At 38.6% G+C, this 25,852-nt stretch overlaps 1 protein-coding gene across 1 annotated transcript in view; it reads left to right on the plus strand.

Annotated features, from left to right (window-relative positions):
- Positions 1-4,981: 4,981 nt before the first annotated feature.
- Positions 4,982-25,852, plus strand: part of DNER (delta/notch like EGF repeat containing) — a 114,165-nt gene continuing 93,294 nt past the window's right edge. The window contains exon 1 of the mRNA XM_053986760.1: positions 4,982-5,327. Within this exon, the coding sequence (XP_053842735.1) occupies positions 5,085-5,327 (243 nt within the window). The 5' untranslated portion in view covers positions 4,982-5,084. The remainder of the gene's footprint in view (positions 5,328-25,852) is intronic.

Raw genomic sequence — 25,852 nt, forward strand, 5'->3', positions numbered from 1 at the left:
TTTTTGGTTTTGTTTTTTTTTTGAGGGGGGAACAAAGAGGTAGGGTCAAGTGTCTATTGGCATTTATTTTTCTTTTTCCTTTTTATAGCTTCTAATGTGTAAGGTTTCCAGTCAACCAGAACACAGATTTTACATCCTCTGCCATGCACACCTTGAAATTCATAGAAATAAAAATTCATTTAATTGCTGGATATAAATACAGCTCTTCTTCAGCTATCTTGCTTCCTTGAAGTTCTTACAGTCAAATACTTCTTCTGATTGCTGCCATATTAAACACAACACTTGAATTACTGAAACATCTCTATAAATTCTAGGATGAAGATTTAAGGTAATTCTGACATTAATTAATTCTGATCCTGTGCTTTGAACTTTACTCTGTTTCTTTAACTAAAATTTACTGTCTGTATGAATGATACCTTATGAATCATCTTCTTTATCTCTACTGAAGCTGTAGTTACATCAGATCATTATTTGAAAGTCTATGTCACAGCTTAAGAATGGAGCAGAAGACTGTAAATGGCAAACCCTATACATTCTTAATTACTTTGTTGTATCTACATCATAGGATTTAAAGACCTTACGCTGTACCTGTGTTAGTTGCAACATACGTTTTGTGAGAGACTTTTCAAACAAGTGAATTCAAGCCTGGTATAAATATGCAGAATTCTACCCGATGCAGTTTGCTTAGAGGCAGGTCCAGATCAGTTTTTTCATATGACAAATTTTTCATTTTATGATGTACAGTAATATTTGCTGTGGTGTCACACAAAATGGTGATAAAAAACACTATGAGAGTATAAAAAACACATCTTGGCTGAAGAGTGCCTGTGTTCAAAGGATGTGTACAGCTTTTTGGTGAAAGGTGCACCAGCCATTGAGAAAATCTCTGTTAACCTTTAGAGAAAGAGCTTTCTTAGATATCCGAGAGTTGTTCTGTTTGTGAAATATCTCTACTGTGTATATTTTATCTCATTGTTCTAAAAATAAATAAAACCCACACAGGCTGATAAAAGTTGCTGTGAACCAAGCAGACAGGTGAAGATGTGGGAAATGCTGCCACTCCTCAACTGCCTGCCACTGATAAAACACACGTCATGAATTTTCACAGCACGGTGGCTCTGTGCTCCCTAATAGAAGAGTTTAACTTCTGCTCTACGGATTTCGTCTTAAAGCAGAATTTATGACTCCCAAGAATTGATGATTCCCACAATGAAGAATGTTTCTCCACCTGGGCTGGCAGCTCTTGACATTCCTTGTGTCAACACCTCCCTACTTGTACCGTAGCTCCCCTGCCCAGCAGACATTAAATAACAACACACACAATGGCACACAGATCAGGAGGATTATCACCGCTTCTTACTGCAAAGTTAGCAAACAAGAAGAAGAAAACATGCAATTTTCAAACAGCTTAATAAAGGGGAACAAGTTAAAATAAATATAAATGCAAGAGCTGGGTAGAAAAGCAGATAAATCCCCACACATTGTCAGGGAGCAAGGTGTGTGCCAGTCTGCCAGGAGAGAAGAAAAATAGCAATTATTCAGGTGCACAGAGAAATAAAGCAGTATTTCCTGCTCACCCAACTACAGCAGTAAATAATGTACTTTTAAAAATTCTGTTTCTGTTCAGATCCTTAAACTATCTTTCTCCTGTGGTTAAAAACTGCCCTCACAAACCCAGGAAGGGGAGACAAAATAAGTTCCAATGTGAAACACCTAAGCACGTTCCTTCCAAGGTGAGTATTACTGAATTCTGTGGGCTACTTATGTGTTTAAATTTGTACTCCAATATTTTGAAAAGTCGAAGTGTGGGTCATATAAAAATGAATAGTTTCTATTCAAGTAAACTCTGAGTGGTTGGAAAAAGAAAGTTAAAAACACACAGCAAACATTTTAAATAAATGCACTTAAAGGTTATGAAACACAATGTTAAACAGTAATAATTTCTGTGATTCCAGCAATTATTTTCAAGGGGATGTAGCTTTAATTTTGCCTGCTATTCAGAATGGGACTGGGAGGATAATGGGCATTTTTTTGAAATTTGACTTCAGTTGCATGAGTGGGGCCCTTCTGAAATTTCCCAAGTGACATTAAGTTCTCAGTCCTTGTGCAAATTGGACTGAAACTCCTGAGATGCTGTAAAGCAGGCACAAGCTGAGGGAGGCATGATGAAAATGTTAGTTTGTCAATTTCAGCTTGACCCAAAACAAACAACAAAAGAATCACAGTCCAGACACTGTTCAGAAAAGGCTCAACACAGTAACTTTCTTACATAAATTAACTCCTATGCTAGTAAAGAAAAATGCAAGAAATAATTATTAGTTTTAAAGGAATTAATCAATATTTAGAAAATAGACCATTGTTGTCATGGGAGATATTTAAAGCATGAGGCTTTCTTTTAGCAAATAAGAGAGGGTTTTTTTTTTTGTTACTAAATATTTAATCAGAACAGATAAAAAAATCTCTGCAAAATCTCCTTCAAGCCACTAGAGGATGAGTACTTCTCCATCAAAATAAATAGTTAAGCTGCAATGTAGCTTATCTAAGCCACACTAATAAGCTGTTAGGCTGGTAATACAATTCAAATCTTAGCAAGTGTAAATGAGGGAGACAGTTTGAATCCTTATTGAATACTAAGATTAGCAATTTGTTTATGGAAACATGACTATAAAATTATTGAAACTATGCACATTGGAACATTAATATGCATAAAAAGAAATAGCATTTCAAAAAATGACTAATTAGGTAAGCATAATATCTTCTGTTGCAAGGTTAAATATTTCCATATGAAAATAATGTAAACATTGTTTATATATTTGTGAATAGCTAAGAAAACTGTGATGAAGGTATGCACAATCTGACTCAGAGCACTGTTACGTCCTGCTTGGCCGGCTGCATTGGTTGACCAGCTTATTTTTAAAGTTGTTATTTTTTGCAAATACCAGGCTACTCCACCAACAGAATTCATTGTCTAGTGTAGCTATCAGTCCTGAAACCATATTTTCCAATGGTTATCTAAAATGTCTTACTCTAAAAACCCTCAGATATAGACCAAATTATCGAATGCTTTGGGGGTACAGGAAAAACTGGAAAACAGGGTCACTACGTAACTGTTCAGCCATCCTCTTTGTTAGGGAACATCAGTCAGCGGCTCAACACAATTAGCATGAGCCAGGAGCAGAGCTAGAGCAGAAAGATGGGTCAGGTTCGAGAGGAGAACATTTTTTTCACATTGTCTGGTTTTGATTATCAGTTCTGTACAACTTTTAGAGGACTGGCCAAAGCTTGTTATTAACAAGTATCTTTGACAGCCTGTGTAGAAAGGTGAAGTCCTATGAGACTGCAAAAGGACAAACCTTATTGAGAAGGAGGACAGAGAGAATTACAACCGTGCTGCTTTAACAGCAAATCCCAGAGCAACCTGGTATATATACAAGTTATTTCAGAGCACTTGGAAGATAACAGGGAGACAACTAGCAGCCTCTGTGGACTTATCAAGAACAAATCCTGTCAAATGTAAATGGAGTCGGTTCGAGCGGAGCGGTCACTGCAGCGCCCGGGCCGCAGCAGGCGCGGAGGCAGCAGAGGGAGCCGGAGCGGCACCGAACGCGCTGCGAGGAGGGGAACGGGGCTGGGGGATGGAGGAGCACAGCCAGCTCCTGAGGAATTGGGCTGGGGGGATGGAGGAGCACAGCCAGCTCCTGAGGAATTGGGCTGGGGGGATGGAGGAGCACAGCCAGCTCCTGAGGAATTGGGCTGGGGGGATGGAGGAGCACAGCCAGCTCCTGAGGAATTGGGCTGGGGGGATGGAGGAGCACAGCCAGCTCCTGAGGAATTGGGCTGGGGGGATGGAGGAGCACAGCCAGCTCCTGAGGAACTGGGCTGGGGGGATGGAGGAGCACAGCCAGCTCCTGAGGAACTGGGCTGGGGGGGATAAGGAGGAGCAGAGACAGGATGTGGGGACAGAATATCGTGGTCAAGCTGCTTGAGACCCTGACAAATTTTCAGTTCAATTAGGGTCACCACTTATTTCTGATCGTGATAGAGCTTTTGGCCATACACGAAGTGTGAAACTTAATGAAAATTGTAGCCAGGAATCCTCCTGTACCCTGTGGTACGGATGTGAGAAGTCATTAGTTATGAGAAATTCGAATACTTCACTTTTGCAGAAGCAAATGAATAGAAGGCCAAAGAACAGGGGTTATCTTTCTGCTCTCTATTAGCTGATTTACAGATCTCGTACCTTACTTCTAGTAAGAAGCAGTAGAAAAATCCCCAGAAGACTGGTAAAATAAAAATCGATTTTTAAAAATCAGCCGTAGCTAACCTCACTTGAGAAAACATACAAGTTCTTTGCAGTATGAGAAATGATGGGATTAGAGCTTATGCTTTTCATCTGACCCTGCTTCGGTCTCAACAGAACTTTAAAGTAATCATCAGTGAATTTTACTTGTGAAACAGTAAACAAGCAGCAAACGGTGAGCTGATCTTAGGCAGGAGTGTCCCTTCCCGGCTGCCTGCCTAAGGCAGGGCAGCGCTCAGTCCCGCCGGGCTCCTCTGCACCGTCCCTCGCACCGGCCGCGCGGGCGGGAGGCCCGGCAGCCCCGAATGCCGCTCGGGCAGCTCAGGAACGCGCTGCTCCCGTTTGACGCCATCCGGCCGGGGCGCAGCGCCGTTCCCCGTGCCCCGGCAGCTCGGCACAGCCCGGCCGCCGCCGCCCCGCCCGGGGGGGATGGGGCTGGCGCGCAGTCCCGGCCGCTCCGCCCGGGCTCAGCCTGGCCCGGCGGGTCGCTGCAGACCCAGGCCCAGTCTCGGTCCCGGCCCCGCTGTCCCGGCCCCGCCGCGCCCTCACCGCCCCTCAGCCCGTCCCGCCGGGCCCGCGCGCTGCGGGCGGGCGGCGCCCCCTGGCGGTCACGCGGCGGCGCGGCAGCGGCTCCGCCCCGGCCCGGCCCCGCCCGCCCGTTGCCCGGGGAACGCGGGCCGGGAGCAGCAGGACGGCCGCTGCCTCCATCCCTCCATCCCTCCTTCCTTCCCTCCCTGCCGCCGCCAGGAGCGGAGCGGCGCCCGCACCCGCACGCCCCGTCGCCATGCCCCGAGCCGCCCCGCTCCTGCTGCTGCTGCTGCTCGCCCTGGCCGAGCGCCGCGCCTGCCTTCCCGCGCCGGCCAGCGCCGCGCCCCCCGGCCGGGACCCCTGCCTCAGCCAGCCCTGCCGCAACAACGGCACCTGCTCGCCGCTGCCGCCGCCCCGCCGCCTCCAGCTGATCCTGCCCCAGCCCCCGGTCGGCTACAGCTGCACCTGCCCCCCGGGGGTCACCGGCGACTCTTGCCAGGTAAGGGGCGCGCCTCAGCGCCGCCCGCCCGCCGCGCGTCCTTGTGCCTGTCCCTGCCCTTGGGTGTCCCCGCGCTCTGCGGGGACACAGCGAATGTTCTCCCCCCGCTCCCACCTCACCCCTGCCCCGTCCGCGGGCGGCTCTGCCCGCCCTGCCCCGCTCCGCATCCCGCCCTTCCCGCTGCCCTGCGCCGGCCCTGCCGCCCCGGCCGGTCCCGGTCCCGGTCCCTGGCGGGCGGTGTCGCGTCCTCCCCGCCCCGCTCGGCCGCTCCCCCCGCCGGCTCCGTTCCCGGCCGCCGCGGGCAGCCGGGGCTGCGGTGGCCCCGGCGCTTCCCGGGCTTCCCGAGGGGCTGCCGGCCCTGCGGGCTGCGAGCCGCGCCGCGGGCTGGCTCCCGAGCCGGGAGCCGCGACCCCGGGCGTCAGACGGAGCGGCTTGGGGCTCCGGGCTCGGTCGGGGGAGGGAGGATGGGGCTGAGCTCGGCGGTGCCTGCCAGGTTAGTGTCAGTACTTCAGCCCCCACCGCCGCCCAGACCTCGCAGGTTATTTAACACTGACTTACTGGAAGGTGAAAAGAATGGTCCTTGGAAGCGGATGCTCTATTGCACTGAATGCTAGTCCTTAAATCTTGTCTCCAGCGGTTATTTTCATAGGCTGGGAGTGCTCGCTCCCACGTTTCGGGTGCCTTTTGAATTGATCTTAAATTCTGAAAGATCGGAACGCTCAAAGTAAGGATAATGATCTAAAATACAGAGAAGCAGTCAGCAATATCTCTCTAATGTGCTTGGTCATATAGGGACCTGATGTAATATAATATTTGAATTTAATTACTGTAACATGAAATAGTATTTTCTTTTTTTTTTTTTTTTCCTTTTGTCTCTAGTATTAAGGATCTTTGTTATCATGATTAGAAATTCACAAACACTCAGTTTTGTCTATCTCCAGATAAGGAAAAGCAGGTGCAGGTACACAGAGGTTTGTTTCCTGCATGTGTATATGCTGGGGTACTTTCTGTGACAGTGGTGTACGAAAGGCTCTGTTGATGGACAACCATTGCTTTGTCAGTGCTCTTGCTTGTAAGTGCATTTGACATAGAAGCAAATGACTTCAAGTAATTTCAGTCAGCCTTTTAGTCTTTATTTTCTCGTTCCTTTGTTGTGTAGTGTCTGAACTATACTGCTGAATAGATGAAAGGGATAATACGTTTACTGAAGACTTAATGTGTAGTCGAGTGTAAGAGTCATTGTAAAGTCGGAGCGCTATGCAGAGTTTTCTGCTTCCCTTGAAATGCCTCAGCTGGTTCAGTGTAACAATGGAAGTGAAAATATTTACACTAATGAGATTCTGTAAAATCGGAGAGATGAAAGCGGATTAAATAGATTTCTCTTTGGCTATATTAGATCTTGTCTTAGGAGTTTACTATGTTTCTATCTCTACAAAGAGAGAAAGAGAGCGCTGTGTGTTTGCTTCTGCACATTGCTGTTAGACTTAAGTGTCTGAGATCGATGACTGAAAGATTAATGACCCTTTTGAAGACCTAGTAAAATGTAATACTTGCTGCCATCACACCTCCTCTGAAGTGTTGTGCCTGGGGATCTGGGTTTAATTGTTTTTCTAATAAAAGACATAGGCAATGTTTTCATAGCAGTTATGCATTCTATTAACTAATAACAGGAGGCTTATGGTGTTATACATTTCCTTTCTCTTTATAAAACAGTGAGCAATGACCCCTGCAAGGAATACTGATACAGAAATGAGTGCCACTTCTAGCTATCACATCAGCAGTTTAAGTGTGGATACCAAGTAGTTCTGGAAAGTTAATATGGTTTTGAAATGTAACTTTAACTGGACACCAGGCAGGATTTTTTAAAGGTGTAAAATAGACACAGTATGTCCATCTTTGAGGTTTTGCTCATTTTATCAAAATAGGCAATAAATAAATGTTGTACAAATGCATTACTTTTTCTGTTGCTCTGTCATTCAGATACCTCAGAGCTTAACAAATGCCCCAATAGCTTAAACTTCCACAAAGAAAGGTCATGTTTTCTAATTCTGTGACAGCAAATAACCGTAGTGATTTAAAAATAACTGTAAGTATTTTTTTCATGTACCATTACAGGTTATGAGAAAACTATTGGCTAAATCAGGGTATCACTGGAATATATCTAGATACAGGTTTTTGTCTTAATGCTGCAGTTGTTACTGAACAGTTGGACTCATTGAGGGAAATGCCAGGAAAGGAAGAAAGAATAGGAATTACTGTCTTTAAATACTCAGATCACGGAAAGTATGTTTGGATTTTTGGAATTTATGGTGGAGCTGGAGTTCTTTGAGTTCTTTGGGAACTCCAGCTTCCCTAAAAAGATAGAATTACTTTCATGTTGCTTCTTGTAGTGAAGGCAACATTTCAATGATTCTGCTCAGATGTGTCAAGATTTTAGAATGAAGACAAAATGTTCTCAATGTGCCTGTGAGTCAGCTGGGCACGGTGAAGTTGATAATGCAGAAAGATTGCTGAGAGTCAAACTCAAGCCTGGAGACTGCACATCAATTTTACCCCTGAAGATTTTACTGTAACTGGTTTTGATGCACCTGTGGATGCTGGTGCTGGCATGGGAAAAGAATAAAACTGACATCAAGTGCACATAAGGTACTTCTAAAGGTCCAGAGCTTTCCTATCACCAAGTGATATATTTTACTGGGGCAAGCCAATTCCATGATTTCATGTTATAATTGCTTTAGTAACTCATTATTTATTTAACAACAGAAATTACAGGTCCTTCTAGTACATCCATCCCATGAATTATGCATTTGTATATATCTCACATTATTTATGGGTTGAATATACTTTGCTTTGCAAACTTCAGCCTTTTTTTTTTGGTTTTTTTTTTTTTTTTTTTTTTTTTTTTGTTTTTTTTTTTTGTTTTTTGTTTTTGTTATGGATTGTCTGCTCCCCCTTTGTGGGACATTGCTCTAATTTACCTCCATTTCTTTTCATGGTTCTGATTTTTTTCTCACTTCTCTTTACAATACTTCTAGTCTGTAAGGGAGAAATAGAATTACTGTGTTGAAGTATCTTAAACTTTGGTCTGAGCAAAGAAATCACATTCCCAAGGAAATTGTACAAAAATTATAGTGAATTCAACTGCCTTTTTTTCTGTGGGACTTTGAAATTGGCCATTTCTCAGGTTTACACTGAAAGAATTTGATGAAATAAACTGAAATGAACAGATACTAAAGTTCCATTAACTTTATAATCCCTAATTTTTTGTGTTTTACTTTTAAAAACAATATTTATTTTTAAATGACTAAGGTAATCACTACTCTGTTATGTTTAATGGTATATAGAATCCAATAAAATAGTTTTTCTTGACCTGGAAAGTTCTATGTAAAAATTAATTTGTGTTAGTACCTCATGAAATAATTTCAGAGACATAAGGCATAAAGTAGTTAGGAAATGAAAAACCTTCATGATCAACTTTGTAATTTGCTTAAAAATACAGAATTGGAACTTAGCTAATTGCATTGAATTGCATGATGTTTATTTGATCCCATGCTAGTGCTAATTTCATTAAAAGGCTATCACATTAAGAAATATTAAATTATTAATGTATTTTAAAATACTGTCATACATGCTTTGTTTTAGTTGCTTGTCTTGCTTGTTTTTTTATTTGAATTTTTTTCTTTCTCTATTGATTGATAATTTTCTCTTGTTTTTTTACTTTGCTGCTTTTTAATGTATTTTTCGTTATTTTATAGATTGTCAGTAATGAAAAGTAGAAAACAAATAGTGTCCAAGCATACTGAAGCAGCACTCTGACTTTGCAGCAGTTCTCTTCTATCCAGTCTGATTAGTGATGAGTGACTGTTCCACTTCTGAGTGTGACGTGGTAGCCACTGGTGCAGTGCATTTTTGAGATAGTGTTCAAGTTACTCTTTTAGTAGCAAAGAGTTCTCTTTGGTCTTGAGGATGATTTGATGTGTTTACTGGTTGTATTTCCACACCTAGAAGAGAAAATATTTTTTAGACATAATTGTGGACATTTTATTTAAAATGGAATTCTAGAAGGATGTAGCCTGAGTTTAAAAAAGTCAAGGAAGGAACTGATACTATAAAAACTGGACAATAGATTACATTTTAAATTTTGTTCTTCTAATTATTTTTTGAATTTTTGAAGTTATTTTTTATTTCCCTCCTGAATTTCTGCCTGATTGTTCTTCTTCATTCCCTCCCTTTTGTTTTGTACATTTGAATGCCAGATGAATTTATTCATGTCTTTGATCATAGTATTTGAATGTTTGGAGACTTTAGTGCAGGGATTTCAGGATTTTATGTCCTTTGACCCCTGCTTTTGTATTTTTATCTTGTGTTGGGTTTTTGCTTCTTTCTTCTTTGATTTTTTTTTGTCTCAATAAATTTCTAGTAATGTGTTTAATGCTGAATGCAGAAATCCAGACTTAGCAAATTGCTGCAGGAAGAAGGATTGTTGTTTCTTGGCTCACTGGTCTAATACTTGTGTGAGCAGTGTGAATTTCATTGGCCAGGTTATTTCAGGTTGCACTGGACAGTGCTGTGTAAAAGGACATCCTTTAATCTAACTGCTAAATCACCTTGGTGTCAGTATCCTGATTAATTCCTCACATGATCCTGTTTTCTATTAAGCGCTGACATCCCTTCTGAATGGTCTCTAGTCCTTAAATTAGTAATGAATTCTCTAATATATTTAAAATGCTATTTTCCCCATTCTGTACTCATTAATGAAGGGTATATACTTAGATTATGTGGTTATTGTGATTCAAATGTTTTGTGACTTGACCACTGTATTTGCTCTTTTACCTTTAATAACAGTAACATGTAGAGTTAGCAGATGCCCTCAAATTTTCTTCTTTTATTTGGAGGTCCTTTAGCCTGAGTTTTGAGATGCCATGTTGTTTCCTGCTGACTAGCTCTGCTCACTCTTGCAGTACACATAGGGTGCAGCATTTAAATATTTGCACTGATGAATATATTGTGTGTGAAAGAGGCTGTGGGACCTCAGTTTTACTTGGAGGCAACAAAGGGGGATTGAAGTGCCCTTCTCAACCGCCTAATGGGTGATCATGGAGAACAGGAGTGAGATTTTTCCCAGATGTAATCAGTGAAAGGAGAGGGGGCACACATGTTATAGTAGGGGAAGTCCCAGAAATTTAAGGAAAAAAATTATTGCAATAATTGGATCAAACACTGGAATAGGCTTTTAGAGCAGTTGTAGGACCTTCATCCTTGGAGATTCTGGGCTTAAGTGGCCAAAACCCCAAGCACTGTGACCTGAGCAGGGCTTGGAGCAGAGAACTCCCTCAGGTTCCTTCCAGTCTAAACCATTCTGTATATACACACCCCTGTATCTTTTTTTCTCCCATTAGATTTTGCATTTGCCTATTAGTCTTGTCCTGTTCCTGCCTCTCCTTTGCTGGAAATCTGAATTATTTTCCTGTTGTTATATCTGTCTGTTTTGCACCAAGTTTAAACTGTACCTGCATGCTGACAAACTTCCTGCCATGCAGGCAGGACTCCTAAGATGGCAACGTTACTGTTATATATCTGAAAAATGAATTCCAGGACACTTAGTTTACATCTCCTGTAGTCACAAATGACTATATTCACATTCCACTGTTATTGTTGAGTTTTTTTTTCAGTTTACAATTTTGTGTCACATGGAACTTATGGGTGTAATTTGTTTTCTGTGAGTTCTTGTAGTGAGTTCTTGTGGTCTACAAGTGCAGTGTTGTTCAAGCACCTCGTGAACTCTGATCTCCAGGGTTGCAGTGGAGCTGGTGAAGTTCTCCAGTGTGGCAATGTGTCATTTCAAATAGCACAGAATAAATAAATGTGAAAACTAGTTTCTCCACCCAATTTATTTTAGCTGTTAGAACATCTGGTTTCTCTAAGTGTAGTAGAAATGTATTTCCAGTTAGAAATGTAAGCTTTTAAAATTAGCGTCTTGCCTTGAAGCATATAATGTGAAAATATGTAAGAGACTACTCAGCAGTCTCCTAAGCAGTCAATAAAAAATTGTGCTGTGATTTTTGCCATGGGATCTAAACAAATTTATTGTAAATGTCTGTAGAATAAAACTGGAATGATGTAATAACCCAGACTGTCTCAGTTATATGAGGGGTTTTTGTTTAGGTATCATCTACACACTGACCTTTGGAATCTTTGTATTGTCTTTCCCAATATCTCAAAAGGCTCTCTTTAAATTAGTTAAAAATAGTTCATTTTAAAGGCTAGTCAGTTCATTACATGTAGTGCAAACTATTTAGTTCTGAAAAATTCCATAATATAAATGAAAGTTTCATGTGTTGCTTTCAATACAATAATTTTTTATGATTAAAGATTGCAAAAAGCTGGATCAGGTGTAAAGTAACTGAATAATAGTAGAAGATATGCTATGCTAAGATGCTTCATCTTTTCATATGTTGTATTTTATTGCAGTGTATGCTCTTTGATCTAAGAGAATCAGTTTGCAATCATATCTGCTTAAAAACCATCATTGTTTTACTTTCCTTTGAAATAATGTAACTTGATGTTGTCATGTGTATATTGTGTAGCTCTGGAACTCATCTTTAGTGGAGCAGGTTCCCAGTGGAAATGGAGTTGAATGCCTTGGTTCAGCAGTAATGTCAGTAATTTCAGAAGTGGCATTTAGCAGGATCTCGCTTGATCATGGGATCTTGAGTCTAGAAATCTTAGAAGATGATTAATTAAAATTAAAATTCTGATTTAACAGGCAGATATGGGTCTGCTGAAAACAATGTCCATTTGACTACAAACATAGGTTGGTTGGTTTTTGGTTTTGCAGTTGCTTTTGGTGCTCTCACAGCTCACTCTGTTTTTGTTAAATATCAAACCCCCATTATATTTTGTGTTACATTTGTGTTCCACTTAATCCCAGAGCTTAATTGGGTGGAAAAAAATAATTTTGCTAGTTTTCATTTTCAGTCTTTCAATGTAATTGCATTTCCTTGTTGTATTTTTTCCCTCTAAAAATGAGTTATTCCACTCTTCCCTCTGTGTGAATATAGTGAATATTTTTCTTTTTGCAATGCCCTTTCTGAACTGAGTAAGTCAGTTAATGATATTCCTGTTGTTTTTGGTTAATCTAAAAAAAGGTTTTGTGCAATGCTGAATTCCATTTTTATGTATGCTGAGAGGTTACCTGTTCTCTTGACAACTGCACTAGAGGGAAGGCTTCGATTATATTAATTTTTTTAATACTTTTGGTTGATGTGATGAGCTGAGCTTAGCAACCTGCCTAGTGGTATGGTGATCCCCAAATGAAAGGATCCAAATTTACAGTGCACCCACATCAGCTGAAAACACATTTTCAGCTGATTGCATTAAAAGTAGGGCTAATTGCATTAAAATTTCTTAGTGGCATTTAAGTCAAAAGCTGAAGGTAAAAGCAGTTTATTAGATACATTTGACACTGTAGAGCACTGTTTATTAAGAGTCTTGGGTTGGTTTTTAAGGAAAAAAGTAGATTTATTCAGCATTTTGATTCCGTATAGTTTTTCCAATGTATGTGTTACTGGAATAAAGTAAACTCCAAAATAAATATTCTCTGGAGCAACAGTTTTCATTTGTCAATATGAATTCACAAAACAGAAATTGTAATTTTATTACTAGAAAAAATATTTTAAACTGTGATTAATTTGTAATTTTCCAACAATTTTGTAACAAGAGAAAGGCACATCAAAATAAACATTGAGAAAGTAGTGCTTGCTTGGTCAGAAAACTCTTTAATTTTTCAATTGGCTGAGTGTAATCTCTTACAAAGAAGCACTCAGGCACTCAAAAGCTGATTTGCATGCTGCATATGGAGCCTGTTTGAGTTCAGCAATACATATCACTGCCCTATATTATTTTTCAAGTTTGCTTGAATAATGACCTTGGTTTGCTTTACAATAATATAGGCTGTGACAGTTATAATGTATTTTTAGTATTACATTCTGGCGTAAACCCTGAAAAAGTAGCTGTAAGTTCTATAGAAAGGTCTGGAATTGATACATAGTGACTAGGAATGGGGATATCAGGATTTGGTGCTTGCAATTCTCACTGCCTTGCTGAGTCACACTGGGCAAAAACTCATAGAACCTTCTTACTTCCATTTCTCCTCTGTAAATTCAGTTAATCCTGGGTTTTCAAAAGGTTAATTTGTGAATAAATATAAAGGCTCTAAGACTGCTGAGTGAGAAGTACTTTATGAGGAAGCATAGTATTGAAATGCCAGATTCTGAATTACACATCAGTGATCCTATCAGGATATATTTAAATTCTAATGAAAAAAGCCTTCTTATTAAAGAAAAAAAAATCAACCACTTGGACTATTTTTATATCTGGCAAATATTCAGTCTAGCAGTTTACAGATTAATTTAGTTTCATAATGTTCTTTCCCACTGGAAACAGGGCAATATATCAATGACCAGTATTTCAAAGACTTCTGTAGCAAAGGAGTTTGTGAACAAGGTGCTCTTGAATAAGGTAAGAACGGAATTCCAATTGACAGTGAAAGTAGGGATGTTTTACTGAGATAAGGTCACTGAATGTTAATGATTTTGAGAACTTTGTTGTACCTCACGTATTAGTTGCAACAGCAGCTGTATTGTCAGTTTGAGAAGACTTTGTGGTAGCTGTAGGAACAATAGCTGTAAAGAAAGTAACAAGATAGGGTTCCTTTTCTTTCCAACAAGCCTCTCTTTCAGCCCAGGTAGCCCTTATCGTGTCCTTTGTGCTGGATCTAACAAAGCTGAAGCTTGTTGACGACAAGTGGACAAGAGGAGGAATAACTTCACTCAACCATGCCTGTTCTGAATAAACAAATAAACTCTGATTCTTTGGGAGGAATATCCATAAGTTTTGGTGGGTGTATGTGGTAGAATCTTCATTGAGCCTGAGTGTTCAACATGCAATTTAAAGATGTGCAGATAATGTCACAAGAGAACAGAATGTTGTTCCCTTCTATGAACAAATAGTGCTTCGTTCCCTGAAATCACGTTGAGGTAACTTTTTTAACTAGATAGAGAAGGCAGAAATAGAGAGCACCCTGAGAAAGATTGGTAGTAGAAAGTACCAATCTACTACCAACTGGGCATAGAGAGTAAAGATTTGAATAATGTGGGATGGACTACTTGTTTACTTTTATAGAGACAAACAGGAATAGTCTGAAGGTAATCTTGTGACAAGGACAATCCTTTAAAAATCCCTAAGGACAATCCCTTAAAAAGTATCAGTGAGATACTTAAATTCTTTTGGGCATCAGCTATTAATCAAATTATGTGGCTAAGGAATATAAATGGACAATTTTTTGTAATTTTCCAGACTTGGTATGTTGCTGTGATCTCCCTTTGGAATATATATTGGTTGTGTTTGTCCATAAGGACAATAACTATCATCAAGAACCCCAATGACAATTCTTCAGTTTCTTCTTCAGCCTTGATGATTTGTGCATTCAATTCAGCAAATCTGTAAAAATTAATGCAAATTTTATTTTTGCTTTGAAGGTGATGTATGCTTTCTTCTGCTGAAGAAATTAAGAAAATTGTTAAATACCTTTATCAAAATCAAATTAGTGAACAAATTTCTCTTATGGCTAACCAAAACAAATTTTTTAGGTTTCTTACACACCTAGCAGTCTGTTAATAACTTGCGATTGACTAGATACTTGTACTTCTATTGTAATCTAATTTTCAGGCAAATTTAACCGTTTTCAGACAAACTGAACGTTAAACAGAAGGAAGAAGGCTATGTAAAATAAACTAATAACAGTTTATGAGCTAAATGCATTTTGTGTTGAGATTTCTAATTCTGCTGTCTGGTTTCTGGCATTTATGGTGACTATGGAACACCAAGGTTGTGTTCTTGTACGTGGGGATCTGAGATACTTTCTCATTTGAGAATGTCTTTGAATTTCAGGGAGTTGGGTTACATGAGGTTTGCTGACATGGGCAGGGTCTGTAAGAGCAGATACTTGATTAATTATTTTTAAGGCTACAGTGTACTGTGTGATGATGGCATATGTGACAACTGAAGAAAATTGTGTTGAGTCCCCTGGGAAATTAACGTGTTTAATTGAAGGAAGGACAAATTGACTTAATTTACATGACTGTAATAGACTCTAATGTTAAAATTTGTCTAACTATTGCCTTTTAAAAGTAATGGAAAGGTACTGAGTTGATGTTATAGAAATTCTTGATAATCTTTCTGAGGATGTGTGGGGACCTGGCTTGTACAGAGGATTCTAAAAATGTGGAACATCTTTAGAAGGCTGACTGGGACTTGACTGTGATATCACTTAAAGCTGATGTAAACTCATAGTAATTTTTTTTGTCTATGAAAACATTAAATGTAGGTTTAGACATTGTTATTTCAGTAACCATTTGAGCTTTGCTTTCTTGGAATGTACCAAAGAAATTCTCTAAGGTGAAAGAATGCAGGAGCAAGGTCAGCTGTGCCACTTGATTCCAAAACACCTTTCTCCCCAGTTGAACGTCTTCCCCTGCAATCATCAAATTTCATCATTTTCTTTTCTGCAGATGAGTGAGAAAGGATGGATCATTAGTTACAGTGATTCTACCTTTTCACAAAGGCCTGCTTAAGAATAGCAGGATAGATCTATCAGTTAGTTTGCTCTCTGATTATCAAGTCCTGCTGTAGCAGTGTGTAGCAAACCAGAGTATGGTCCAAACTTTGCTGGTTTTGATTTAGGAACATGGAGGCTTTTCTGTTAATATAACATACTTGTGAGTGATTTAACCATATTTTATGTTTGCATGAGACTTAATGTAAATCATCATACTAATCAGTTGAAGGATACTCTGGAATAACAGCTGTGCTAACAAACCTTAGTATGTGACACACAGCAAACGCAAATGTAGCATCTTACTTATTTTTGCATGATGCATGTGCTTTTCACTTTGTAATGAGTACTGCAGCATCTTCCAACTTCAGATTTCTAGTTCTGAGGACATTTTTCTTTTCCAAGATACATTTGCATCCAGCTGTATTCTGTATTCTCAGACTTTCTAAGCTCCTTGCCTATGGTATGGAAGTTCACTCCACTTGGAGGTGGGGCTTTTTCTGCCAGCAGCTATTGAGCTATGAGAGCTGCTGGCTGGCAGAGGCTCTTCCAGGCTTCTTGGCAGTGAGCAGGACAGTTCTGTGAAGCTGAAGTTCTGTGAAGTCTTGAGAACGTCAAATTACCCTGGCAGTCTTATGGCTTTGAAATCCTCTTCTCTGACTTTGAGAGTAGGGCTGCAGCTGAGGGCTTCAAGGGGCAGCATTCCCTGATCTTGGAGCAGAACATTAGTGCTCCAGAAGGGAGGTAAAGTGTCTGTCAGAAACACAGCTGTGATTTGGCCTCCTCTGATCAGAGGTGCCAGCACAAAACTCATTTTAATCAATGAATTGTCATTTTCTGATAACCCCTATGTTCAGCTAGAAGTTTCTATCACTTGTGGTGCCTGGAGAGAAAAGTTCCTGAGTATTTAATGTTGTATTGATTTAGATGTTAACCTTGCCATTACCTAATCTAATTTTGGAGATAACTCTAAAACTGTTGAATACCAGTTGTTGATCTGCACAGTTTATTTTTCTCAGTCTTTTTAAAATAACAGAGATGAGGTTTTCTGTTTTTCAAGGGAATTGTAAAGGTGTAAGGTTGATTGCTGATCAAGCTGAGCTGATGAAACTTGTATCCCTCATTTCAGAAGAATTTGCTTTCTTTCTAAAGACAATCATGTCAACCCAGAGGGAGCCAAAGTGTATGTAGGGATGTTCCAGCGCAGAAACTAATTTGCAGTCATTCTACTGCAATTATGGATGAGTAGAATAATAAGCCATTCATAGTCCCTTTAAGCCTCATGGAGTAAGTGGGATGAAGATGAGTGTGGAGTACAATATTATGTGTTTGCATTTCTTTAGTTAAGACATGAAATAGCAGAAGCATTGGGGGGAAAAAAAAGGACAAAAGTTAAACTTTATGAATGACTTTTAAGCTTGTATAAAAGATATACAATAAAATAATACAATAAAATATGTGCCATAGATATTCATCGTAGACTGAGGAAATCAATACAGTCAGGCTTAATGACAAAGCACTTGTGTCTGTGCTCTGGAGTTTGACAGTTATAGAAGCTTTGATTTCATGTACAAAATATGCTCTGAGCAAGGGAGGTTTGCATTGCTGCATTGGCTGGTTTGGAAAGGGAGAACTGGGCTCTGTTCTGACATCCACTCCCACAGCAGTGCTGCTCCTGAAGCACAAAGCTGCCCTTGCCTTTGACTTTCACAGGGTGTGGAATACTTTTGAGGATACTAGCTAGATGAGTAAATATATACTTCAAACGGCCATTAGAAGGCAATCTATTTGAAATATTCTCTAGGTAAGTTTTTCTGATTTTCCTCTACCTTTATCAGAATAACATCTGTTCGATTCCCAGTTTGTTTGATGCTTAGGCATCTGTTCACTGCAGTTGCAGGAATGTAATTTCTGTAGCTTCTGGTGTTGTCTTTTAAGTGTGAGTTGCATAAATAAAATTAGCTACCAAAAATAGTTTTCATTTTCTTCTTAGACAAAGAGGATTTAGATGCTGAAAAAGTCTGATAGCTTCTTTTCTTGCTTGACACGCATTTCAATGGCATTGTGGGATTTTCCTTTCAGTACTGACAGTTCTTTAGGTATAACTAAAAGGATAGTTGGTTTGAATTTTCTGTGTCTCAGCTAGGTGAATTCACATAATAAATGAGAGAATTTGACTGTTGGCCTTTCCTTTAGCATCTCCCTGTACTCCAGGTCTGAATAAATGCATTAATGATGCTGCATAGTGTTCCAGGTATCCTTAGCACTCTCACAGGTATGAAAAGATTATGAATTTCTCTGGTCCTATTATAATGTTATATACCATTGTTCATATGGATACAGCAAACCACATTATTTTTAGCCATCTGTATGGATTTTTGAATTTTGCTTCTTCTAGGGTCAGCATAGTTCTTTAATACAGAAGCAGACATAGTTAGACATCTGCCATAGGATTTCACATGAATAGAAATATTAAGAACTGATTTTTGGCATTAAAGTATGAATTGGGATATACAAGAAGTAGATAATTTGGAGAAAAAATAGTCAGTTTTCATTGCTAATGGATTTCCAAATATAATAATCATATTTATTCTCCTTTCCTTTTTTTTTTTTTTTTTTGGTAGCAAATATGATTTGCATTTCTGCAGTGAATGCTAGAGAACTAACTAGAGTAATTCAGTTAGTTTTCACTTACTCTTGTTAGGCAAATTATGGACTTATAGGTAAAGTATTTTTTGCACAGCAGCAATAACCTCAGCAGTGACTTACCAGCTAGAAATATTGCCTACATTTTAGTTCTGAAAAATTCAGTGAAACTTGTTCAATGCTTGACAAATTTAGTAGATTTCCTTGGTTTTGACTATCTTAACCATGAGTTTCACTTTTGACTGTTAAGTAATATTGTTATTTCAGAATATATTTAGGCCTTTAGCCTTTTTAGCTCTCATTTCTGCTTTGGCCAATAACTAATGTGGAGGTCATGTGCCTTTTTGCTGAAGTCATATTGCATAGTCATCTACATCAGCTTGGAAGTGTGAGTGGATTGGATGTTTTCTTATTCCAGATTGAGTGAGAGGATTCTTCTAGAAAAGAAGTTTCTCTAAAATTCCCTTTTGTAAAATATGTTGGGAATCTGTCTTTGTAATTCTTCACTGCTGATAATTTTTGGTTTTATAGATAAGAGTGAATTTCTGAGGGACTAAGTCCTTCAATTAGTTTTTCCAGTTGTAATTACAATTTCACAATTGCTTTACTGTGCCTGTTTATTCTGGAAAGGTGCTTCTGTAGCAAGTAGGTGGCTCCTACCGCCAAGCTAGCTGAGAATGGGAATTGTGCTTGAAAATCCTATGAAGCACAGAGGCATCATTTTGAACAAATTTGTTTTCAAGATTTTACTATAAAATTAAAAATGCTATCTGGAAAATCAGATGACAAAAGAACTCTTACTAGTGCTGCAATTCATCTTCTTGTTTTGTTTCAACTAACTAGACCAGATAGCAACTTTCTTATTTTTCTACACTTCTGATTACTCATGCAGATTGATAGTGTAAGTAAAATCCGAGATTTCATTTTTGTATGGGTTTTGGAATAGATTTAGAATAATCTATTATGAAGCTGTGTAACAATAACTTCTTTCTAACAAAATTTAAAATAATTATCTACAATGATGCATTTCAGCTTAGCAGTTATACCCAATGGTGTGGTTTAATTTTTTCACAGTGGATTGTGGTGCTGCTGACAATCTTCAAGAAGCTCATTTCTCCAGGTACTCTGAAATGGCTTGAATAGAGCAGTGCTGCTGAGAGGCCTTGCTCTGAAACCTTGAATCATTTGCTATGCTGTATAGATGTGGTAAGCACAGTTTGTTCTAGGTGCCCTTGGGTTTTGTGCTTTTTAAAATTTTTTTTAATGTTTTCATTGTGTATTGCTGTAGGGTGAGTTCTATGTTGGATTCTCTGTGAAGATAAAATATTTTATATGATTCAAGATGAGATGAATGAAGAAAGAAAGAAGAATCTGTTTTGCAGGCATATTTAAATTCCTAATTAGAGACTGTTTCCATTGCACTCAGCTGATTGTGGATTGGATCAATAGACTGCAATAGTGATTAATATCTGCAAGACCACATTATAGGTCAGTTCAGACAAAATAGTTCTGGCTACAAATAATTAATAGATGTAAGAAAAAAATCCTGTACTCACCCTACTTGTTCTTCCTTGTCTCCTGCCTGATCTGTTACATTGTTGCTTTTTAATGTAAAGATTTGGAAACTTGGTATTGCAAGGCTTGATTTATAATCTGCCCCTAGAAATTTTCTCACAATTTTCTTCAACATCAAAAGTTTCTTTATGTCTATAATGTTGGAATAAGATATGCTCACATTTCACTTTAGAAATCTCTTAATCTTATAAGAAAAATATAGACCTTCAGACTACAAAATGGACTCTGTATTTTTCATTCCAAAAATGGCGAACTTTCTTGTCCAATTTAACAATATGGTGACCTTTTACAGTTTATAGAGGTCTTCTTCAGAGCTGAAAGGTACTGTAGATTTTTACCTGCTGATATTAATTTACTTTTCTTATTGTCCCTAGCACAGTTACTCTAGAAGTGGTTTAGTAAATTGTCCAGCAATTTGGTGGATTTTGATGCTATGTTTAGTTGTGCCAAGGTCTTAATTTGGTATATCTTTGTATTTAGGCCTTCATTTTGTCCCCGTCTTATTTTTACTTTTACCAGTTTACCTTGTCATAGGATGTTATTCTGGTGAATTGTTTGTTTAGTTTGTCTTAATTTCTGTAGAGTGGTTCTGAATCCCTGAAAATGGTCCTTTGTGTGGACTGTAACCTTATGGAATTCTCAGTAATGGTTAAAACTCTTCTCGTTATGATGAAACATTTTCACTCTGTAGTAATAAGCACACCAAATGCAAATTCTATTTTTCACTTTATTGCAGGTTTTGTTTGGGCACCTGAGATAATGCTAAAGTCTGCTTTCTTCTAACTTCCTCCTTTCCTTGTAAGTTTTTGGGAATTTTGTACAGAAGGGCTGAAACTGGAGTGGAACAGCTTTGGATAAAACCTTTCTCCTGCTAGTAGTCACTTTCCATTATCTGTTATTGGGGAAATAGCATACTCCACATGGAAGAAAGCTCCAGGGTACTGATGAGGATCATGCAGAGTCACCTACATTTGTCTGCGTAGAGCTGAGCTTTATTTAGAATGGTTAATGCTGATCAGGAGCTAACAAAGCTCCTGACTCCCTGCCAGCTCCATGCACAATTACCCTGGTCCCTGGAGTGTGGTGCTGAGGCACTGCAGCTGACTGGTAATGCAGCATCATGCCAGAATTAACCCTGCTGAGCCAGCTCCAATGTTTTCCCCATCTGTAGTCTGCTTATTTCCTACCCTAAAAAATCTGCTAACAACTGAAAGCTGAATGTAGTCATCAAATTGACCACATGAAATTCTATTGTTTATATGAACAAAATGAGCCAGTTCTGATTTTGTGTCTTAGGAAGTTTCACAGAATGCTCTTTACTAATTACAGTAACCTACAGATGCAGAAATCTTTTTCTGCTCATTTTTCCTTGGCTGCCAGGTCAGCTCTCTATAAATGCTGATGCACATCCAGCTTTCTCCCAGCTGTTTGCCTACAAATTGCAAATCAATATTTGATCGTCAGCCAATTGCCTTTTCTGGACTTGGTTGAAGTAAAGATTTTTTTTCTTTTACAAATAATATATATATAAATAATTATTTATTTACAAATAATAAATGGCATTTCTTGGAAGTAAGAAATTCTATTTATTATTTGTAATAATAATGGCTGTTTCTCCTTGCCACTCTGGATCGTGTGCCAACACAGACTTCTGTAACTTGGTCTAATGCAGAGAATGAGCCTTCTCCAGGAGAATATCCTCACAGATAAGTGTGCATTATCTGAAAGAAGCCAGGCTTGGTGCGTGTTGTCTCTAACAGCTTCATGGTTGATACATCAGAGACACAGTGTCTGTGGAAAAGGTAGATCTTGCTCATATGTCCATTCCTCTGCAATTTAAATTCAGGTGTCTGGGTTGCTGAAGGAAAAAATCAGATTGTTAATCTAAAAAAAGGAGCTCTCGTATAGATTCACGAAGTTTATCCCAGCATCTGACAATGAGAAATGCCTCATAACTTTTAAACAAAATATGTGAAATTTAGGAACCTGAATATGTATATGAAAGATGTAACTATTTAGACAAAGAAATTTGCATAATGGGTTGGCATTCGTAATAAAATGTTTTGAACTTGATGTAATAGCTGTAGTAAAAAAAAATATTCCAATAGTTATCAGAATGTCATCTGGATGTCATCTCTTATTTAAGAAAGGATATGAAATCTCAAAGTTAAAAATCCAATTCAGCACATTTTTAAAATCAGGGTTTTGAAAACTAGAGTTTTTGCAATTGATGTGTTTTGATTTATACACCAGTCACTGTCAGGTCCTTTAACAGGACCTGTTTCCTCTTTCATGTCAGTTCAGACCAGCTGGTAAGACGAGTAAAAGTGTTCAATGATACCAGTTTGGAGGCTGGTGCCCTGAGAGTCTTTTAGGTATTTATATAGCAAAATTACCCTCAATTTCAGTAACGTTAAGTGTCCATGAGATTGTGCTAAAGTATGTCCTAATTCAAGGTCTTTGTCTTCTTAGAATTAACATAAAAAGATCCTGTTTCATTCTGAATTTGGGTAACTAATTAGTTACAAGTACTTCTGTTTATCTGGCTTCTAAAATTAATATTTTTCATATTATATATAATTTATATAATAAAATTGTTGTTGCAATACAGTGAAAAGCACTGAATGATAAGCATTGTTCTGTTTATCGTGAACCATAATTCAACTCTGTTTCTTAGAAATTCAGAACTATCTTATTCCTGTAAAAAGCATGATGTTTTACATCATTCAAAATTCAACTGCATTTTGAATGTACGTGCAATTCTGAAAGTAAAAGTATTTTTTTAGTTGTTGGAAATAGAACCATATAATGATAAAAAGTGAAAAACCCAATTTGATTTCTCAAGAGAAATGCTTCTTCACTAGACACATAAATGGACACTATATATTCTCATCTAAGATTCTTTGGGGAAATTATTGGTGCTGTCTTAACTGAATGGTTGAATGCTTAGTTGATTTTTAAAAGAATGAAATAAAGTTTCTCAGTTGTAATCCATCATTTGAAAGAATTACTTATAAATGCTCTGGTTCTATAGACATCCACAAAGTAATTGTTCTTGCTGTTTTAAAATATGCTTGAAAATTAATGCCATATTGATAGTCCAAAAGTATAAAAGTGATACCTGTTAAACCCTAGGATCATAGACATGTTTTACATGTTTTCTTTTTTCAGAAGGCACACTGAATGGTTTCAGACTGCATGAGTCCAGTTGAGAATCATTGCTTTATTTCACTAGAATTTCCTGGGTTCTAAAAGGATGGAAACTAAGCAGCACCTCTGGCTCTTAATTGCTTGAATCATTCATGCATTAAACAATGCACATGCAAAGCAATTAAATGCTGTCAGTGTGAAGTCAGTTTATACAGTTTTCTTGTAAGACCTGGAGAAGAACTTAAAATAGCAGTATCTAATAATAGAGAATTGAAAGACTTAATAGTGTGGAACAATTCTTTCTGCAGAGGGTTTTGCAGAAGACACACAGACTGTCTCTTAGAGCCTAAGGTTCTAATGTTGCTAAAGACCAATCTTGAACGGCTGCCGTCGCTTTTTGCAGGCACGCCTTTATTCAAAGCAGAGCCAGGCTGTGGCCCTTGCTGCTGCACGGAGCATCTGTCCTGCCCGAGGTCTCGGCATCCAGCTCTTCCCAGCTGTGGCCCTTTAGCTGCCCCACCAGGGGTGGGATGTGATTCCCAGGGCCTAGGGCAGGTGCCCAGGTGGGTTCCCAGCCGAGCTCTCCTCCAGCCCAGGCAGGGCCAGGTGTTTGGTGACATCAGGGCTGTCCCTGTCCCTGACCTGCTGATGTTCAGCTGCTGTGCTGGGGGAGCTGCGGGACAAAAACCCCGCACTCAGGGGCACAATTCAGTGACTGACAAAAGCCTTCAGTCTGGGAAATGCTTCCATCTGTAGCACAAATTGTCACTGCAATGCCATCTGCATTCTTTCTTTCTTACTCCTGCAGAATCCTCACCTCCTTGTTTGTATCTTGTAGCTGTTTGAGATGTGCACAGTCAGTAAAGTAAATTTATTGCCACCTCTTATGTTAAAATTAAACAGAGAAAGGTTTATAAAATTAGGAAATACAGAGTCAGGCCTGGAGGTTTTCTAAGTTGTTTCTGAGTAGGAGGAAACAAGTGTATTTTGCCAAGTATCTCTAATTGTAAAAACATTAACAGTAGGTCATTCTGATAATTTTGCATGCAGGGAAGAAAGTAAGATATTATTTTCCTGTTACAAATGGGTAAATCATTGGGATTTAAAATATTTAACCATTTAATTTTCAATCTGCTGATTTTAACAATGGTAGAAATTTTTGGCATATGTTTGATGCTGTGAAGAGATAGTTTATTTCAATTTTCTATTTACATGATGATCTCTTGCTGTAAAGAAAGGGAGGGGGAATGAGAAAGGAGAAAGAAGGATGAAAGTTCACTTAGAGAAAAGGCTTGCTTTGCTTACTGTGTTACTGCAGTGGATGGTAGCACTCAGGTTAGATGAGGAAGAAATTTTAGTTTAAGAAATTACATTGTTAGCTAGAACTCAGATAATTGATTAATTTCTGCAACATAGCTTGCACATGTCTCTGCATCTGTGTTCAAAATGAGTAAAAAATATTTGTGACTTTATATTCATGTTTACTTTTATCAGATGAAATGCAAGATTTTTGCTTTGGGCTGGAATGCTGTCCAGCTTCCTTGACAATATTCCTTGTCACATTATCTGAATTCTGTGCTGCCAGTAAGGGTGAGTTGTTTTGCTGGATTGCACAATTTCAGGGAATAGTGATAGCTTCTCTTCAAAACCATCAACCATTTCAAATTACAGCGTCCATTATAAATAAGCTTTCTAGCTTGCACTTCTTTCATGAATGCTTAGTCTTGTCCAGTTGCAAGGATGTCAGTGAACTGGTCCTTTGATGTAATAAACTAAGCATGTATTCCTAGGCACTTCTAAAAATATGAACTCCTTTTAAGTTTTGTGACAGTTGTAAGCAAAAGTTTTTGGCCTGAAAGCTGCAGTGCTTAATGACTTGTGTGCTTCAAATTATAGAGTATTGGAAGGCAAAAAAATAATAACTGATATTGCCAGTAGCATATGCAGTGACACCATTCCTATTCCATTGCATTTCATGCGAGAGAGATTTATAAATAAGAAATTAAATCTAAAGGATTTACATCTATTTGGAACAGGATTATGCTAAAAACAAGAAACAGGATTTCTTTTTTCCTGAATTACAAGAAAGCAAATTTTCTGACTTTGAAACCTAGTGTCAAGGTTTTTCTAATTCTGAAATGTGTTCTTTTATTTTGATGCCTCTTTTCTTTTGTGCCAATGGGGTAGCACAGTATAATGTCACTTCTAATTTCGCCTATTTTGAATGATTTTTGAGATTTTTTTCTTCCATATCAAAGATGGTGTTTGGTGGCAATTCCTCATTAGTCTGTTTATTTATGGGTTTGCTTATCCCCTTTGATAATACTTCTCAATCTTGCTTCATGTTATACAGAAACATTCCTTGCTTAGCGTTAAAGAAATAGTATTTCTAATAACTCTAATTACTCCTGTCTTCTGTTCCCAGATGTATCTGACTCTGCTTTTTGTATAACACATCTCAGTGTTCTCGAGGTGGTAAAATTTGCTATCACTATCACTGCCTTGATTGCTCCAGGCTTTTAGTTATAATATTTTGTTC

Source organism: Vidua macroura, chromosome 10 (genome assembly GCF_024509145.1).
Source record: "Vidua macroura isolate BioBank_ID:100142 chromosome 10, ASM2450914v1, whole genome shotgun sequence".
In the NCBI taxonomy this organism is placed as follows: Eukaryota; Metazoa; Chordata; class Aves; order Passeriformes; family Viduidae; genus Vidua; species Vidua macroura.